This window comes from Alligator sinensis, unplaced genomic scaffold (assembly GCF_000455745.1).
Source record: "Alligator sinensis unplaced genomic scaffold, ASM45574v1 scaffold71_1, whole genome shotgun sequence".
Lineage (NCBI taxonomy): Eukaryota > Metazoa > Chordata > Crocodylia > Alligatoridae > Alligator > Alligator sinensis.
The window spans coordinates 4,567,330-4,582,725 of NW_005841834.1; the positions used below are offsets into that span (position 1 = coordinate 4,567,330).

General features: G+C 40.0%; 1 protein-coding gene across 3 annotated transcripts in view; it reads left to right on the plus strand.

Annotated features, from left to right (window-relative positions):
• STAU2 (staufen double-stranded RNA binding protein 2) overlaps window positions 1-15,396 on the plus strand; it is a 312,705-nt gene that overhangs the window by 124,051 nt on the left and 173,258 nt on the right. For all 3 annotated transcript variants that reach the window (XM_025200181.1, XM_025200187.1, XM_025200170.1), the window contains 2 exons: window positions 5,949-6,108; window positions 12,338-12,445. In XM_025200181.1, coding sequence (XP_025055966.1) covers window positions 5,949-6,108; window positions 12,338-12,445 — 268 coding nt within the window. The remainder of the gene's footprint in view (window positions 1-5,948; window positions 6,109-12,337; window positions 12,446-15,396) is intronic.

Here is a 15,396-nt window from a genome sequence, read left to right on the forward strand (position 1 = left end):
ACCACCCTCTGGGTGTGGCTCTCTAGCCAGTTGGCGACCCATTGGACTTTGTGGGTGTCTACGCCACAGTCCCCCAGTTTCCTAATGAGAACGGGGTGAGAGACAGTGTCGAAAGCCTTCCGGAAGTCCAGGAAGACTATATCCACTGCTACCCCTGCATCCAATGATTTAGTGACCTGATCGTAGAAGGCCACCAGGTTGGTCTGACATGATCTGCCGCTGATGAACCTGTGCTGGTTGCGCCTGAGCATGCATTTCCCTGCTGGCCCCTCCTGGATGTGTGCCAGAATAATTTTCTCGAACAGCTTGCCCAGGATCGAGGTAAGACTGACTGGCCTATAGTTTCCCGGGTCCTCCTTCCTCCCCTTTTTGAAGATGGGAACCACGTTGGCCCTCTTCCAGTCCTCCGGCACCTCTCCAGAGCACCACGAGTGCTCATAAAGCTGCGCCAGGGGACTCGCAATGACCCCGGCCAGTTCCTTTAGAACTCTAGGGTGGAGATCATCCGGACCGGCTGACTTAAAAACGTCCAGCCCCTCCAGCAGTTCCCTAACTAGATCCTCACTTACTCTGGGCTCAGGTGTGCCTCCCTCGGGACCCGATGGGGGCCTAGCACGGAGGTGGCAGTTCTGGTCCTTACTGAGGAAGACAGAGGCAAAGAAATCATTAAATATGTTGGCTTTGTCATCTGGTGTGACAACCAGATTCCCCGTCGCGTCCTGCAAGGGCCCCACATTACCTGGGGCCTTCTTTTTACTCCCTATGTATTTAAAAAAGAACTTCTTGTTGTCCTTAATCTGGGAAGCTAGTCCCAGTTCCATCTGCCTTGGCCTTCCTAACTACCCCCTACACCCCCGAGCAACTGCCGAATAGTCCTCCTTGGTGATGACCCCTCCTTTCCATTGGGAGTAAGCCTCCTTTTTAGCAAGGAGACATTCCCAGATGTTTTTGGTGAGCCATGGAGGCTTGTATGCTCTCCTGCCCCCTTTGATCCTCATCGGGACTACCTTCTTTTGGGCTTGGAGGATCGTCTCCTTAAGGAGCGACCACTCCCCTTGAACACCCGGCTCTCCTCCCCGCTGAGACTTCAGCGCTTCTCCAACTATCCTCCTTAGCTCGTTGAAGTTCGCCCTCCTAAAATCTAGGGCCACAGCCTGACTGCTTGCCTTTGCCACCTTGCGCTGAATGGTGAATTCCAGCAGGCAGTGGTCACTGTAAGAATGGTTGAGTCAGACATAGATAACATGCAAATTACTATTCAGGTTGCTGTGTCTATATAGTCACTAAATGTGCAGAACCATTCATTGCAGGAGCCGTTCTGCTGCTGTTGAAGAAGAAATCTATGTTTTCCACACTTTTGCATACTGCTGGACTTTGTTAATGGTCATTTTGTAATAGTATGTGACTAGTTTTAAGGCAGAAGGTGCCTGTAATGGAATTTCTCCAGCTGGTGGGTGTGCTTTCTACACAGCGAGAGAACTTGTGGGGTAGAACTTGCCATATGTAGCAGAACATTTGGTTTAAAATGATGCCAGGTTACAGGCCAGTTAAACTCTCTAGATCTTCTTACAGATCTCAAACCTCCCAGTTACTTATGCTGTAAGCCAAGGTCTTCCCTTGATGTGTACAGTTCCTAATTACACAAAAAGTTTAATATTAGGACATCATCAAGGAGACAAAGGTGGAAAAGAGTCTTTATATAATAGTATGTGTGTCTGCTTCAGAAAGACCTTCCACTCTATTCATCTAATTCATTTCTAAATATAGAACTTCATATGTTTAGTACTAAATCTTGCTTTGTTACTAGAAGCCCCCACTTGTTTATATTCTGTTCACTTGTTATTTTGTAGTTTGCATGGGTTTATCTGTTTGCTATACTCCTACTTTGTATTGTCTGGGGGTTTGATTATGGCTCATTTCACACACAATGAAAACTGTGACTGAGATGCAGAAAAGTACTTAAGTACTTTTGTTTGTTTGTTTGTTTTACATTTAGTTAGTTGAAAGTTTCCGTAAATCCACAGATTGTGTGTGATGATTTGCATCGTTACTCTCTGAAGACTGCCTGCCTGCTTTGCTTTGCGACTGAAGCAGATCAATGAAGACTTGGCAAATATTTGTAGGACTGTAGTTTGGAAACTTTTGTGATAGAAAATGTTGCACCTTATTGCACTTTTTTGCACTTTATCACTTTGTGATAGAAAATGTTGTTACTTTATTGTGGTAATCCAACTTCCCTCCCACCCTCAAATTGTAGTTATTGTTTTTAGTCCTTTCTGGCACAGTTACTCAAACTTGAAGTGCTGGAGAATCTTACTGGTCAACAAATAGAGTTGGAGAGCTAGAACCTCTCTCAGGGCAGCCTCTTAATCTTTTGTTGCACTGTTCATTTTATAATGCTCCTTGATTTACAACAAGCATTACATTGTGTCTTCAGATGTTAGCGTCATTATTATCTTGGGGGCTCTGATTAAACCAGTTTTTCCTGCTCCCTAGTCTCATTCTCCTCTCTCTTCCCACACTCTGCTATGCCATGCAGATGCCAGGATTCTAGCAGTTGTATTCCACTCTGAGCAGTTCAGGTGTTGCTTTACATGTTTCTGGCAGTGTTTATGCTATCTGTCCTCTGCTTGAGACCAGGCAGACAAAAAGGGTTGAAACCAAATCATGCAAAAGTCTAATTACTCTGCCAAAGCCAGAGAGCTTCATGAGACTGTAGAGCCACAGGCTAAGTGAGTTTCACTTTTCCTTATTACCTTATACAGCAAAAGCTTTGTTATCTCGCACCCATGAGGGATGGGGGGTGCCGGATAACAAAATATGCTGGTCAATTGAGAGGCCCAAACAGGTGTCTTTGCCGCCTGTCGCTGCCCCTCCCGCTGCATCACCGCCCCTCCCGTGGACCCCAAGGAACAGGAAGGCGGGCCCCGCGCAGCCTGCTATGCCCTGGGCCGTGGGGGCTCGGCGAACCCAGAAGTGCCACGGTGAGCATGTCAGGTTTTGCTTTTACCTTACAAGCCAGTATGCCGGTTAATAGAGCATGCTGGCTTATAAGGTGCCAGTTAAGGCAGCTTTTACTGTAAATAACTTCATAAGTACACCTTTTTTTGAAAGACGATGTTTTGTAGGACCTAAGTTTGTAAAGTGGATTACGGTTCATATGCTCCTCTGTTGCATGGTATGAAAATGAAAGCCTATTCATTTTATATAAAATGGGTCACCATCCCTGCATAGCTGCCAGCTGCTATGCCACAGTAACTCTTGTTTCAAAAGAAATGTGCAAAGAAGTGAGGATTGCCTGGTGCTGGTGTGAAAACTTAGAAAAATTGCTGCTCTGTATGGCAGGTTCCCTTCTACAAATGGCAGAATTTATCAGTGTTATGTTGGTCCTCACTTCATACAGACACCATTTAATCACTTACAGCATGTACAGATGTTCAGTCTCCCAGGACAGACTCTGCTGGGGACTGTTTTAACCCTGGTTGTTCCCAGGTTATTTTTTTCCTGGAGCAACCATTTTTATTCTGGGAGAAAAAGTTTGAGCATCTATATACTGGTGGCTTCTCCTGGGTCTGCAGTGACTCTTCCAGGAGAAACTGAATGTCTGTAGAAGGCCATAGGCAGAGCCCAGATTGGAGAGCCAATGATAGAAAACACTGCTTTAATTGACATGCACGCAGCATGTAGATGGTGACTGAATGTGTGGGATACGGTCTTATATTCTCCACTGATCTTCAGCCACTGTAATAGTTGCTCACCTTGCACAGATAACATGCACTATGTTTTTTTATCAGAAATCCACTTCATGGTTTCTAAGGCCGTAACAATGTCAGATCAAATGATGTATCTGCTGAATAAAAGAAGTTAAACCAAAATAAGTTTCCATGTAACGTTTAACATTAATGTTAGCTTCAAATGGTGAAATTCTACCGTAAACTTCAGTAATTAGGCTATCATGTACCATCCTTATTCAGGCAAAATTCACGAAAAAGCTAATGGGTATAACTGTAGCTCTTGGCCCTCGGTAGCTAGGTGTGTTAATGCTTCACTTAACAAACAAAACCATTCTACATTAAATGTGTCATAATCTATGGAGCAATGAAATAAACCATTGATCAGTGTTTCCTAAACTTTTGATGCCTGGGGCATACTTTTTTCTGTATTAAAAATGGCAGCACAAACTTACTCTTACATCTGAAAAGCTATACATTTATATATTTTCAAAACATGAAACACATTCCATTTCCCTGCTAGAAGAAATTGTACCAATGCTGAGATATACTGTTTAAAAAAGATAACTCCATGTTTTTTTCTGAATTTCATGGCACCCGAGTTGAAAATAACTGAGAGAGATTGAAATTCAGGAAAAAATATGGAAGAGGGGGGTGGGCCTTGAGGCCAAAAAAGTTGAGAATCGCTGATCTAGCTGGAGCCACTTAAGAGTAACTTAAGTATACTGTGCCCTGCTCTTTCCACTGTCTCCTCCCCTCCCAGCCCCTGGTTTGTACCTTAGGGGGCAAGGGCAGCTCCTGCTGCTGAGGCTGCTCCTTCAGGGTCTCTCACACTGACCGTTACATCAACTATTTAAACATTTTATATACTTGGTAAACATATCGCTTCTAATATATACATTTTTTTCATGAAAGAATGTGCAGTGTTAGAAGATCCACTGTCTGAGGATTAAAACCCTGGAACATTCAACATGAGGCAATTCACAATTGTCTATAAAAAAAAAACAACAAGCAAACAACCATATTACTAGCTATTTTTTGCTTTCCATTAAAGGCTAAGAGTTAATTATCTTCATCTAATTAGCTGAATCAGGTTTTCTAGTTCAAGGAAAAAATGCCTCCCTCTCTAGACACTGAAGATCTACCCATCCGTTTATTTAGCTACTTAGATTCTTGTGTTAGCACTCTTCGCAATATGGCACCTTTCAATGCCAAAAATAGCAACATCCTCTCTCTTTTTTCCATTCTTGCTAAAGGAGGGAAGGGGGTTGTTTTAGTTACTTTACTATAGAACACGTAAGTGTGGGATTTAATGGTATGAATAAACATATCACTGTGGAAAAGTTTGGGTTATGATAGTCACTTGAGTCAGAATATTTAACTTCTTTACCTTAGTTTTCCCCTGCTGTCTTCTCGGACATATTCAGACAAACCCTGTAATCTACCTACAGTAGTGGCTGTTATTTCTATTTATAGTACTTTAGAAATACTCAGGCATTATGATAAGGGAGGAGAGGTTTTTTTCCATAGTGTGCTAGAAGCTCTGATTTGAGCTCCAAAAAAAAGGATGCAGGCACTCTATCCAAAAACTTCTCTGCATCCTAATTCCAAACTTCTTCCTACAATAACTAGTTTCTTTGCCCTCCCTGCAATTTCAGTTACAAATATGCTCAATACCAAATCTCCCTTCTTAGTCTTTTGTCTGGGTCTCTGGTTCTCTTTGCAGCCTCTCCAGCAGTTGCTGCTACCCAGGAACATTTCTGAGCCCTTACTGGAGAGAACTTGGCCTCCTTCTTCTTCCATATCTCTTTCTTGTGAGGGAAAGGAGCCACTTTTAGATAGCCCAGGACTTTTCCAGTATAATTTGCACAGGAGTCTCCAACTCTTACCAGCCTCAACAACTACTATTCCCAGCATTCCTCTGGGATGACGCTGGAAATAGGTTAGCACTGGATGCTTGACTTGCCTTAAAAGGAGAGTTACAAGGCCATGTTAGCGATCTCGAGATGACAAGTTTGAGTTACAGGCAGGATTGTTAGAGGCTCACAAGATGGCATCATATGTTTGGATCTTTGTCCTATGCTGTGACTCAAAAGTCATATTGTCTATCATAGTTACTACTGTATCTTAAATAAAATTCACATTCAGTTTTCATAAATTATATTGTTCATTTTTTACTCATAGCAATGTATTAACCTATTCATGACTTCTTCCTAGGTATCACTGCCCAGTGCCTAAAATTTTCTATGTCCAGTTGACTGTTGGCAACAGTGAGTTTTTTGGTGAAGGAAAGACTCGTCAAGCTGCTAGACACAATGCTGCAATGAAGGCCCTTCAAGCTCTCCAGAATGAACCTATCCCAGAAAAATTACCTCAGGTTCGTGGTTAAAAACGTACTGAGGCTAATTTTCAAACATGGGTACCAAATCCCACATTTGGATTCTTGCATCATAGAGTAAGGTTGTAGAAAAATAACAATTCAGTGCATTTTCAGTTATCGTTTTTTTTTTAAACATCCATGTTTCTCTGCATTGTTTGCACATATATATTTAACATTTTTTTGAAACTAGAACAGGCTCTAATTTCAATTTGTAAATGAAAACTATTTTAAATTCAAGTGATGAAAAAAACAAGGTTCTTTTTATATTACAAAACATTAATAAAATAATAAAGTTATCTGGAAGCTGAGAGGGGAAGGGAAATATGTGGAATCATAGTGATTGGAGGAAAAGGTGTAGCTTGTGGGTGGAAATACTGAAGGCCAAATTACCTCAACTCTAAAAATACGGATAAGCACAAGGGGTATGGTAACATGGTTCTTTATAAAACTAGTTACAGCTTATTTTTTAGTTTTCAATTTTTATAGCGATGAATTCACTTGGATGTAATTATAACTAAGCTGCAGACCAATACTGAAGGCAACCAAATATAGATATAAGAATATATTTATTTCAACAGCCCAATGCTGAAGGAAGTGGTATGAAGCAAGGAATCGAACAGACTAAAATTCTAATTGCCAAGAGCAAGTATTTCATTTGGAAACTAAAGCAGCTACATAGAAAGGATATGTGATCACCTCTGGAAAGTACAGAAAAGGCCCATTTAATTTGTGGCCTCACTGAAATATTTAATTAATTCTTGAATTATTAATAATACTAATATTAATAATAATATTATTGAATGTGCTTTACAGATTAAATCAGTCTCTGTCTTAACAAGTTACTACTTATTCTAATACATTTCAGAGTACCAGCAAGGTTGCCAAATAGTGACTTGTATTTTTGTTGTGCTTGTGCTTTAGGAACCTGACTGAGCTCACTAAATTACTTTGTACAGACCACTGAACAGCTGTCAGATGGGTTTAGGTTTTTTGGCCTGTTGGTCCCTCAGTGGATCATTAGTTTCCTTCAGTGTTGTAATGGTCAAAGCTTTCATAACTTTAAAAATGAAAATATTCCTACATATTTTAAAGAATATCTAAGCAACCCCTCCCCCCCCCATCTCACAAGTAACTTTGGAAATGAAAATCTCTATAGCAACAACATTGCTAAGGAATTAAACAAGTATCCTTAGAAGATAAAGGAAGCTCTCCTTGCACTCTTTTTTTGCCCAATCCTATCAAGAGCCTGTATAGAGCAATAATCTAAAAAGCTTACCCACAGTTTATTGTTTGATTTCTTTTGAGGTGCCATTTAAGACCAGAGAGAATTTTCTGTATCAAAAAGGACAATTGTGCTGCTTATATTCCTTTTACTACTCCAGTACCATACCTTAGTAGTCTTCCTTATGATCAAAGGAGAGTTTGAAAACCCCCCCTTTAATTCTGCCATCATTCCTTTTCCAAATCCAGTTAAAAAGAATAGTTAGAAATCTTAAAAAAAAAAGGAAAATGTGCTCGACAGAATGAAGATCTTGAGTTAGGTTTATTTCTTCCTTTTCTCATCTCTTCCAAAGAAATAGTTGTGCAAAGACTTACCTTCAGAAGCCTAGGTTGTAAAGTTGAATTAGTGAGCAACATTTCTTAGTTCAGTGCATTTTGGGGTTTTGTTAATATTAATATATTTGTAAGAGGGGTCCTTAACTTCCAGATGCCTGTTGTCAAGGACAGGAAGACTTCACTTATGTTTCACTTGTGGTGAACATATTTTAGTTACTGACATTTTTAGTCCCACACAGTAAACTGCTAAGAACTAAGTCTATATACCAGTAATAATAGGTAGTAATGGAAAATAAATTACATAAATAATATGGGTAGATCTGTTTAGATGTTAATTTCTTCATAGTCTATTCGTGTAAATCTTAGAATAATGTTTAACCTAACAGCAGGAAGAACCTGATCTGTCTGCCTCTTGATATGAGGTTAGAACAGGTCCCTTAGGATGTCCAGGCTTCAAGCAGGAGAAAAGCTATTCTGTGACAACTCCAAAAATCTTTAATTTTGGTCTAATTCTCCTCATTTGTTTCCTGTCCAGATCTGATTTACTATAATAACTTCATCCTTTTCTTCACCACCTTCCACAAATTGGATAGTTAAACTTATGAAATCCCTAGTTAGCCAGGAGAAACATAAACAGGAAGGGACACATTTTGAGAAAGACGGGTTCCTCTTTGGGGATCCAGATTGAGCCATATTAGGATTGTGGGCACAAATTAGGTGCTTGGAGATGTGGCTGCACAGACTTTTTACTTTTAGGCAATAAAATTTCAGCTGCTTAGATAGAAGGGGGAGCTTAGGGGGGCCCAAAATTCACCTTAGCCCCCCCCCGTAGCCACCCCTCCCAGCATCACCCCTGTCAAGCCCCCCGCTTCCTCCCTGGGCTGCTGCTTCCTACCCCACACAGCTGAGTCCGCCCTGCTCCCGCCTGCAGAGGCGCAGTGCTCCCAGTCTGGCCAAATAAGTATGTTTGGCCAGAAGACGTATAGCGCAGCCGCCGGAAAAAGGCTGGTGCCGCCCTGTGCCTGGATGATTCCAAAGAATTGTCTTAACCTAACTGACTACATGAGTTGAGAGAGATAAAGGAAACTACTCCCCTACCCCCAAATATGAGTTATGGGGACAGTATTGTGAAATGAGAACTGAGTGATGCCTTAGTGAGGTATTGAGATTTAAGGAAAACGCGGCTGGACTGATCTCGGTCAGGAGTCTAGCATGTGTTTGTGTTCAATTCTGCTTTGTTACAAGCCTCCTGTCTCACCCTGAGCAATGTTCTCTGTTCCTCATTTGAAAAATATGATCAGTAGTTCTTTCCTTGGAGTGTAACGCGGGCACATAGTGTGTGGACACATGAACACTTGGGGTGCTGACAGATGTGTGCTGGGGGGAGGGTGGGGGGGAACACAGCACTTTACTGGAAGAGGCATCGCATCAGTTTCACCCGAGTCCTCAGTGTCTGTGTAGCTTGCGCACTTCAGCAGCACTTTTTGGCGCTTTTATCTCAGCTTTTAAATAAAAGTGCCAAAAAGCCCCGCTGAAGCGCGTGAGCTATACAGATGCTGGGCGAGCTGGGTCAAACTGATGCAGTGCGTCTTTTGTGCATGTCCTGCTCTCAGTGCAGGGGCGCAGTGAGCTGAAAGTAAAGCGCTTTTTGTTTGGTTTTTTTCCATGTCTGTAAGCAGCCTTGGAGTTCTTTTAGAAGGGGAATGTTTCAAAAGGGCAGCAGCTGGTACATTTTCATTATAATATGTGAATGAGCTGAAAATGATTCAAATGAAGGAAACCTGCTCCAACTTTAACACTCCTTCATCCAGGGTTACAGTGGGAGAAGGTTTGCTCCATTTCAGTCATTCTCAGCTTGCTCATATCTAACAGTTAAAACATAGTAGCTGCTGCCCTCTTGAAACTTCCCCTTTTGAAAAGGTTCCAAGTATTTGTGTGTCCATGCTATACATTCATAATTGTAACATGCTCAGATGGGAAATTCTCCCCCCTCCCCTCCCTAGTTACATACTGTCTCCATTTTAAAGCTAAGTTTTTGTGGTCATGTGAATGGCCACTCTCACTTTAGAAGTAACGTTGATACTACTTGCAATTTGGTGAATACTATACTCCTATAGCAGTGTTTCTCAACCTTATTAGACTCTAGGAAAATGCCAGATCTTTACTTTTACTCAATTTTTGACTACGGAGAAATAATAGAGCAATTCTTCTGTTGCAAAAAAAAATCAACCCCAGAAAGATTACAGCGCGTCCAAGTGTTTTTTACACTATGGATTCCTATTTGAAATCTGTGGGTTTATCTTGTGAACCATGTGTTGGTGTTGGCACACTAATATTGTGCAGCACTCTATGGCAGTGGCGTAACTAAGGCAGGGTGACTGGCGCAGGCACCCTGGGTGCTTACTTGGGGTAGGTAGAGTGGAAAAAAAAGAGTGCTACCACAGTTGTGTGATCATGGCAATAGTAGCAACAGAAAGTCACTGCTGCCTCTACGTGTGGCAGCTGTCCTGGGTGCCCAGCTGTGTCACCATGACTGCTTTGCATTACAAACCATTACAAAGATCTCACCACACTGAAGGGTCTTTTGGTATCTTTGTTGAGAATTACTGTCTTAGAGACTTCTTGCATCGTCTTCACAATAGGATATACTTTCAGATCGTATAAATTAAATGCCAGGGACGCCCCCCCCCCACACACACACACACACACACATTCCTGTGGTATTTGAGCATCTGAATTGTAATGTTGGCCTAGAATATAGATTTTCTTAGATGGGTACCAAATATTTCTCTGTATGGAGCACAATAAATAGGGTCACTTTTTGGTCTTCATAAGCTGGTGATGGTTTAATGAAGATTTCTCTATATACTTTCAGTTTATGATAGTATTATTTAATATGCTAGGCACAAAATCTTCTATACATATTAAAGCACTGAAGATAAACTTTATGGGCTTGATATTACATTTTGTAAGTGTGGGTAAAGCACTAAGTTATCAGCAGAAAGAAGTTGGAGAACGTAGGGGTATCTGAACCTGCATTAATGAAAGAATTGCTGTGTAGTTGCCAAATACCGTGCCAACTAGCAGAAGAAATGCTTAAAAAAGGAATGGAGAGCAAAGAGGTGCAGTACTGTGACATGGTCACATTTAAACTAGTGATTCTTTAGACATTCCAATAATCTGTCCATAACCATCGATTCAATCACTTTATTTTAATGAGTTTAGAAAAGGTGTTTCATGAATGAGGCTTGGGACTGACTGTTGTTCAGTACAAAGGACAATACCTAATACTTTTACTTGACCTGCATCCATAACTGTGCTTTGTATTGTGTAGCATGAAAAAATATTTCTGGATTCAGAAATGTTAAAGCAGTCATTGTGAGCATGTAGTCCAACACAAGCCATAGAATTTTACCTAGTAATTCTAACATCAAGCGAAAAGCTTTGGCTTAAGCTAGAGTATATCTAAAGAGACTAGAAAGGCTCTGCTTAAAAGCTTCAAGTGATATAGAGTCCATCACATCCAAAGGTAAGTTGTACCAGTGTTTTACTATTGTCACTGTAAAAAACATATATATATATTGCATCTTGTTTGCAGTCTGAATTTGTCTACCTTCAGTTTTCATCCCTTAGATCTTGCTAGCCTTTCTCTGGTAGATTAATGAGAAATTAATCCTTGTTGTCTGCCACTCCAGCAATTTTTGTATCATCTGCAGACTTTACAAGCAGTGATTTTGTGTTTTCTTTCAGTTCATTTGTAAATATATTGAATAGCACTGACAGAGTCAAAGCCTGTGTCAGAAAATAAAATGAATGTTTTTTACTCTTTGTAGGCATTTGTCTTTTGGCTGTTTGAAGGGTAAATCAAAGCTTTCTATGCCTGTCCATTTTAGGTGTTTGCTGCCATTAGATTTGGATCACACTTTTTATTAAACTTAAAGTATAAATTGTTTTTAAAGGGTTAATAAGTTATTACTCTATTTTATAGTCCTTGTGAAGAACCTGACAGTTCTTTGTATCAGTTTTACAACTATAGTATACTTTTAGACTTTTGATGGTTGTGCTTCTGGCTAAAGAGTTAAATCAGTCTTAGTTATCTGTTTGGTAGGAGCCCCAGTTGCTGGCAGTCTGGTAAATTAGGTAGTAATTTCCTTGAAATTTATGACCTCCAATCTACAGTCGAAAGTCTGGCTTGGACTCGCAGGTAAGGGGAAGATCCAAGGTTGAAAACTTTAAGGACTTTTTAGTTCTTAGACAAACAGCTTGAAAGTACTGGTAGTTAAAAGCTGAAGTAGAGATATAACATGTCTTGATTTGTAGAGAGACAGGAATGCTTGTAGGGTCCAAAACTTGAACGCCTGTTCAGATAGGCAACAGCAGTTAGTAGGTGGTTATAAGAGCAAGTTTCACTGTGGAAGCCTCACGGAAGCCTAAGGCATTTCACAAACATGAAACTTTTTTTTCAAATCACTAAATAATTGTAACTAGAATTTTTGAAATACAGAAAAATATTATATCACTTTAAGCAAACTAAGAAATTTGCTGTTTCTAATATTATTTTAGGGAAAATACAGTCAGTAGACTTAAAGAGGCGTTAAAAGAAATCATATTCATCTTACTTCTTTAAGATAAGAATTTTAACATAATTTATGTTTTTTTCATGATCCAGAATGGAGAGGGAGGAAAAGAAACAGAAGAAGATAAAGACGCAAACAAATCCGAGATCAGTGTAGTGTTTGAAATTGCTTTGAAGCGCAACATACCGGTCAGTTTTGAGGTAAGTATTCTATATTCAGTTGTTTGTTATCTTTGGAGCATTTGTAAAAGCATAACAAGCAACAACTAAAACCCAGATGTCTGAAGGCATTTATTGCGCCATAGCATAGAAAATTTCCTCAGATATATTTCATCATCTTGGAGTAGAAATTTCAATTGGTTACCACCAATTAGGGGGAAAAATCTCTCTCTCAAATGGAGGCAGGTATTATGTCTTCTACTGGGAGATTCTGCCAGACATTCAGATACTGTGAAAGATCTCATAGAGACATTTTGTATTATATGCACCATTTTCAAAGAGTTATCTCCTTCCTTCTCCCCCTTCTTTTTTTTACTGCTTTCCTATTTCTCCTCGTCTCCAAATTGTTAAATCTATGAATCTGCTTTTAACATATTTATCTACCTTAAGTAGCAGTAAAGTAATTCCATACAAATCAGTATGCTATAAACTATACAGGGAGGGGTGGTAATGACTTCTGTGGAACTACTTCAGCAGAAGGATTTTTTATACAAGTTGACAATGATTGTATGTGGCTATTAGGATTTGCCTAATCTTCAGTAAAAAAAAAAAAATGCTTATATTTTGTGTGTTTATATAGCAGTGGATACTAGTCTAAACTGAACTTTAAAACTTGTCTTGTTTTTATTACTGTGTGTCATATATTTGCACCAAATAACTTCTGTGTATGGCTAGAGATATTTTAAATAATTTTCTCTGTTCTAGTGCTTTTGAAAATATGCCTGAATATTAGAATGTCGTATTTGATTTGGTGTCATGTATTATAAAATTTTACCGGTGTAGGCTTGGTATGGCTGCATCACTTTCCTCTGGAAGTGATATACAGTCCATTCAAGAAAAAAACCTGTGTGTATGCCTCTTATAACATATGGAGAACACTGGCATTGACTAGAGCCAGGTAACCTCCATGGACATAGTAGGATCACAGGATTGCCTACTGGGTCCAAGCATGGTCCGTTAGTTCAGCAGAGTGCCTCCAGATGCTTCAGAAGGTATAAGGAACTCCACAGTAGGTATTTTTGGGGGTAATCTGCTCCTTATTAAGGTTTAATCTTAGCTCTAATAAAGGTAAATTATTTAAACTTTGTTATTTAAAATAATTAATGGCATTAATGATTATTGTATATATTGTATACCCATGTGTATGTTTATATAGCCATATAAGTGCTCAATCTCTTTTTTGAATCTTGTTAAATTGTTGATACCAAAGCCAAAATCTAATTACCTGTGAGTGGAAAAAGTGTTTTCTTTTACAAGTTTTGAATTTACTAACTTTCAGTTGTATCCAATACCATCTTGTTCTTTTGTTATGAGACAAGCAGAATAGAAACAGTTCTACTATCTGTATACCATTTAAGTGTACATTTTTCACATGCCTTGTATTCATCACCTAATGTCAACAGTCCCTGCCTTTTTCATTTCTCAATGTGAGAGTTTTCCTGTGCCCCAGTCATCACAATACTAATAACTTTTAATTGTCTCTTAATGCTCCATATTTAGGTCCTGATCCCTGAGGTATTTTTATCACATGGTTAGTCTCAGATACTACTATTGCCAAGATGTTAAATGGCAGTATTATTTTATTTAAGTAGGATTATTTGTTTTTGTTTATGTCAGTAGGATTTTCTTTAAGAACTGTTTAGTATTACTCCAGGCACGTATCAAGCATTCATTACCTGTGTAATGTAATAGCTGTAAAATAGTCAGCCTTTTCTGTATCTTTCAAACCTTTAGTAAATAAAAAAGGAGGACAGTGTTATATAAATGAGCAAATAGTTTAAAAAATGTAATGTTTGCAATAAACAGAATTACATAATTTCTGGAGCATAAAGAGAGTATGTAATGCAAGTCAGGGGCCAAGTCCTGCCCTATGATGTCAGTGGGATCACATGGGTGTAACTGAGGGCACAATTTGGCCCTAGCTGTTTGGCCAAGAGAGATTACACAAACACAAGATATGTACTTGGACTGCCTGATGAAATCAAGATAGGCTTTTCATAAAACGTGTTGAATGCTCTCTGTGTATTAAACAACAGATTAAAAACATCTTAAAGTACCAAAGTCTGATGGGGGGAAAACTATACTCCAGTCCTGAAGCTGGGCTGTGCTCACCTTAGCTATGCAGGTCTCCCAGGACAGCTTTCCCCCACAGAGCAAGATTGTTCTTTCATAGCAGCTTTCAGCTTTTGCCAGACTGTCAGACACAGAATCATAGAAAATTAGGGTTGGAAGGAACCTCAGGAGGTCATCTAGTACAACCCCCTGCCCAAAGCGGGGCCATCGCCAGCTAGATCATCCCAGCCAAGGCTTTGTCAAACCAGGCCATAAAAACCTCCAAGGGCAGAGATTCCACAACCTCTCTGGATAACCTGTTCCAGTGCTTCACCACCCTCTTAGTGAGAGTTTTTCCTAATATCCTGCCAAAACCTCTCTTGCTGCAACTTGAGACCATTGCTTCTTATTCTGTCATCTGCCACCACTGAGAACAGTCTAGCCCCATCCTTTCTGTAATCACCCTTCAGGTAGTTGAAGGCTATTAAATTCCCCCGTCAGTCTTCTTTTCTTCAGACTAAATAAGCCCAGTTCCCTTAGCCTCTTCTCTTAACTCATGTGCCCCACCCACATGAGTGGCCTTCCTGACCTCATCCCTGCATGCCTAAGCAATATTCTTACATTCGTTCCTAGTCATCTGTCCAAGCTTTCACTTTTTGTAAGCTTCCTTTTTGTGTTTAAGATCACCAAAGAGTTCTGTGCTAAGCCAAGCTGGTCATCTGTCGTACTTGCTATTCTTCGTGCACATTGGGATGGTTTGTTCCTGCAACCTCATCAAGGTTTCTTTAAAATACAGCCAGGTCTCCTGGATTCCTTTCCCCCTCAGACTGGCTTCCCAGAGGATCCTGCTTATCAGTTCCCTTAGGAAGTCAGAGTCTGGT